Source organism: Olea europaea, chromosome 13 (assembly GCF_002742605.1).
Source record: "Olea europaea var. sylvestris chromosome 13, O_europaea_v1, whole genome shotgun sequence".
In the NCBI taxonomy this organism is placed as follows: domain Eukaryota; kingdom Viridiplantae; phylum Streptophyta; class Magnoliopsida; order Lamiales; family Oleaceae; genus Olea; species Olea europaea.
The window spans coordinates 8,092,542-8,097,245 of NC_036249.1; the positions used below are offsets into that span (position 1 = coordinate 8,092,542).

General features: G+C 35.3%; 1 protein-coding gene across 2 annotated transcripts in view; it reads left to right on the plus strand.

The window, feature by feature from the left end:
- LOC111407488 (tobamovirus multiplication protein 2A-like) overlaps positions 1 to 4,014 on the plus strand; it is a 7,247-nt gene extending 3,233 nt beyond the window's left edge. For both annotated transcript variants that reach the window (XM_023036992.1, XM_023036993.1), the window contains exons 3-7: positions 1,174 to 1,273; positions 1,747 to 1,827; positions 1,907 to 2,011; positions 2,396 to 2,611; positions 3,555 to 4,014. In XM_023036992.1, the coding sequence (XP_022892760.1) occupies positions 1,174 to 1,273; positions 1,747 to 1,827; positions 1,907 to 2,011; positions 2,396 to 2,611; positions 3,555 to 3,662 (610 nt within the window). In that variant the 3' untranslated portion in view covers positions 3,663 to 4,014. The remainder of the gene's footprint in view (positions 1 to 1,173; positions 1,274 to 1,746; positions 1,828 to 1,906; positions 2,012 to 2,395; positions 2,612 to 3,554) is intronic.
- Positions 4,015 to 4,704: the final 690 nt, after the last annotated feature.

The window sequence follows — 4,704 nt, forward strand, 5'->3', positions numbered from 1 at the left end:
CCCTTGTTGGTCTCCCATTCTTTCAAAACTCTTTTTTCTACATACTCATTTTTTACTACACATTCATACAATAAAATATTCTACATTGAAATTAAAAATTTTTCCCTACTTTTTAACCACACATTCTTCAGAAATTCACTATTCAAAACAATTTTTTTTTTCGAAAAAATGGCCACCAAACAGGGGCATAAGGTCAAACATGACCTCTTGATGGCAGAATGGTTATCCCTGTGTCTAATTTCTTTGGAACGTGGTCCAACTTTTGTTTCTTAGGATTTTAGAACATGAAGTGTCGTTCCTCGATTTGTCCCTGTTATTGTGCTTGTTGATTAGGTAAGGTCAAGAAACATAAACACTTCTTAATTTCACGTCTGATTCTAGATAGGCCTTTGCTTGACCTTACGACCTTGCCTTCTAATAAATGTCCGGTGCTTCAGATAGCTCTTTGTCAAAGACTCGGTCATATTTACAATTTTCACATTGTGAAGTCGAATAATTATTTTAAGTAATGAAAATTATAAAGCATATTGATGCAAATCTATAGGCATAAAGAGTTTAAAGATGGTTATATACTATGGTGCACTTTATGCCTGTTGATTGGTCCTTTTCCTATATTTTAGTTATCTATCCATGTAATAAGTATCCCCTTCTAGGCTTAAGGTGACCACGACATGGGAGGGAAGGAGTTGTCTTTTGGTTTTGAACGGAAGCTGAGAACCATATGGGAATAATGTGGTGTAAATTTGGGAGGGAATAGCCAATGCTTAGACCAAATTAATATAGGTCCTGGAGAGCTGTCTTGAGCACTATACATTATCAACTGAAAAATCAAATTCCTACATGTGAGGATGATAAAAGCTGGCAATCCGATATTTGTGGTGCAATAACTGCTTTATGCATTAAGCGTCTTTCATTTTGCCTTGTAGTTAATTTATGCTTTGCATAGTCTGATGGCATATTAATCTGTTAAGTAGATAGGACTTGACCACTTAATTGAGATGAGACAGGAGATCCAATGCTTGGATTGAAGTAAGAATCACTGGATACATTGGTCAGCTGCTCTTCTCAGCGCACTAGAGTAGAAAGAAAGCAACGTCACCAACTATTTCCTCATTTGTTAACTAATGTTTTTCCCCGTTGATGATTGTCAACAATCACATTTGCTCTGTGCAGGTTCATATATTTATTTATAGGAATTGGTGTAGTTCTTTTCGTCATTTCTTGTTGTGGTTGCATTGGTGCCACTCTGCGGAACGGTTGCTGCCTGACTTGTGTATCCTTCCTATTAAGATGATTTCGTAAGTAAAAGATGGAACAAAATTTTCAGCTCTCAACGTGGTAAAAGAAAAGAAACAAAAAAACAAAAATGATGGAAGGATTATGTTACTTGATTGTATGCAAGTAAATGTAAATGGGACTTATGATGGCAATGTTGTTTAACTTTATATAATTTGGTAATTAAATTGCTGTCCTAATGCAAAAGGGGATTTCATCATGAACAATGAGGCCTTACTTTTCTCAGGCTTCTGATTTTTCTAGGTAAATTAGCAGACTTTCAATCTTAAGCATGTAAATGCTGTCTGATAGCAGCCACCTTGAGCAAAGATGCTATTTTAGCCTGGCAGAGTCAGTTCCAACTAACAAATTGCATTTTTTGGGAACCATATTGGATGGCTATAGTTTGACATCTTCATTGATATATGTCTTTTCTTCATGATGATGATCGGGTTCCTTAACGTAATGAAGTATTCAATATTTGTGATCTTGTTGATCTTGGTGGAACTGGGATGTGCTGCTTTTATATTCTTTGACAAAAGCTGGAAGGAGGCAAGTATTTTAAAACTGATGCGGTCAATTTACAAAAATATAAGTTTGTGAATCTGATTACGACAAATATGTCTCTCAGGAAATTCCAACTGACAAAACTAGAAGTTTTGATATGATCTATGAATTTATGGATAAGCACTGGAAAATTATCAGATGGGTTGCTCTTGGTGCTGTTATTTTGGAGGTAAGGGCCCTTTGACGTATTTTACTTTATTATTGTCATCAACATTGATTTATTGCAATCACTTGCTACATATTAACATCTTTCGTTTCATGAATCATGCAAGCTCGTCAAATTTAGCGCAATCAAACCAGCCACCAAATTAAATTCAGGGCTATTCAAGTGTCTCTAGTCAAAAAAAAAAAAAAAAAAAGAGTGGGGAAAGGGAAAAAGATCTATATAATCAATAAAAGCTGTCTCCATTCCAACTATTTACATGAAAGGTAAAAACAGATTGACCTTAATTCACACAAGGATTTGACAGGTAAAGCTAAACAGGAGAAACTTATTGTGTTTCTTCCTGTCTACTTAACAGTTTCATTCACAAACCTGCATATTAAACTGCAGGCTCTTGTATTTTTGTTAGCGCTTGTCGTGAGGACTATCAACAGACCAGCAAATTATGATTATGATAGTGATGATGAGTCAGAAGGTTCAAAACGACAAACCCGGAAGCCATTGCTCAACAGGAAAGCTGATCCTGCAACCGGTGTCCCCGTTTCTGGTACCCTTGATCAGCGTCCAAGTAGGAATGATGCTTGGAGTGAACGCATGAGGAAAAAGGTGCACTGTGTGCTAATTATTTTCATCCTTTGCATTGAAAAATATATATTTTATTTGTAATCCATTCGTTGGAACAGTAGCAGAGATTTTGGCGGAAGTAGGAGACAATGAAGATTATAAATTGGGAAAATGAATTTTGAAATAAATCATGATATAAACTGTATTGAACCAAGTAAATGATATCTATACCCATAGATGTATATTACTCCGCAACCACAATGAAAGAGGATCAAAATTGGAAGCTATTTACCACTATTCTTTCCAGGCTTTACTAACATAACTGCCACAACTACCAAAAACTACCTTTTTGAACCCCCCCCCCCCACCCCTTTTAGGATATACCAAGTTCCAAAATTTGCTTGCTTATTTTGCTGAGATCATCACTTCATACTCATTCTTTTACAACCAACCAACTTTTACTTCACTTATTTCCAATTTGTTTTTGGGGTGCAAAGATTTAAGATTTGAAACCTCAATCAACATAAGTTAATGCCTAGATTATGGCTGGTGAAGGAGATAGTAGGGAGCATAGAGGAGACGGAACGATGATTGTAGTCCATGGAGAGATGGCATAAAATGAGTTTTTTAGCATTAAGTGGCAAGTTCTTGTTCAACCCTAATAAAAATGCATGTATTGACAACTTTTTTGATAGATTGCCAACTGTCTAGATTCAATTGGGTGTTGGACAAAAAACACTATTCAACCAGCCAATACAATGTTGCTACCTGTACATCTGTAAAAATCCCTGTACATTTCCCCTGTACAAGCATCTTAATTCTTAAGATGACAATGAGTCTAGGATTTCTGCGTAACTATCTGAGGTTCTATTTGGCATATGGTTAACAAGTTGGTGGATGATAACTAGCTAATGGTATTTACATTATTTATGATGCATTTAATTGAGTTTCTCATGTTCTGATTTTATTTCTATGTTTATAACAGTATGGGCTGGATACTTCAGAATTCACATACAACCCATCTGAGTCACATAGGTACCAGCAAGCTGCAGCACAACCTTCTGAGAAAAGGAGTTGTTGCATCATAATGTGATGGCCGTTCTGGTTTTGCAGAAATTCTGATGGCTTGTTTATAGATCCATACCGATAGTAATTCACTAGTGTGAAGATTCTGTAATGTTGGAGACTTTGTTCCAGTGAATTTGTGTACAAAAGAATAATTTCTGAGCAGCTTATTTCTTTCTTCCACCTAAGTTGTTACCGGAGAATGCACCCTAAGGCGTTTGAACCTGGCTGTTGCTTATTTAAGACCCGGAATGACTATATAAATGGCGTCGGCTGTCCATTAGGTAATAGGTTCTGAAGGTGGATGTTGATGTTCATGACTGAATGCTTGATAGATTCATACAAGTAATGATATTTTCATATTTTGCTTGCTTGATTTATCGCATCTCGTTCTTTAATCTTTTCTTGGGATTCAACGGAGTCTGTGGAGTCGATCAATGATCAATCCTTTGCGTTCTTTGATGAAGAAGCTTTTACACGGATATAATCTTTTATAAGTTCGTCATTCTGATGTATAATCCTAATTGATGTGGAATTTTATTCATACTTTCTCAATAAAGTATTCTTAACGAGAAATTCGGGACATGACCATCAATTTGGTCTGGTCACTCCACTAGATCGGTCTGCGATTAATGCGGAAAATTTTGGAAAGCTAATTGGATTTTCCTAAAAAAAATGGCTGATCCAATCCCATTAACGTCGCAAGTTAATTTTGCTTTTTAAACAGAATTTTAATGGTTGCTAGCTATTTTTTGCTCGGGTTTTACTTTTTCAATGCCAATTGTTTTTATCAAGATAGTTATTTTTTACTTCATCTTGAAAAATTCTCATTTCCTTTTGAGTTTTGGAGTACATATTGATTAAAAAAAAAATGAACGATTAGCTTAGTAAAAACAGTATGTCTTTTATATAATCTAAATAATTTTTATCATATTTTAAAAATGTTAACCCACTAGTTCAATCACTGACCCAATAGCTCAGTCATTTGCTAGATCAGTGCTTAATACAAGTCTCATAATTATAATTTGTGGCGTGCGATAAGTCTTGTGGAACATTATATTAACTAATAA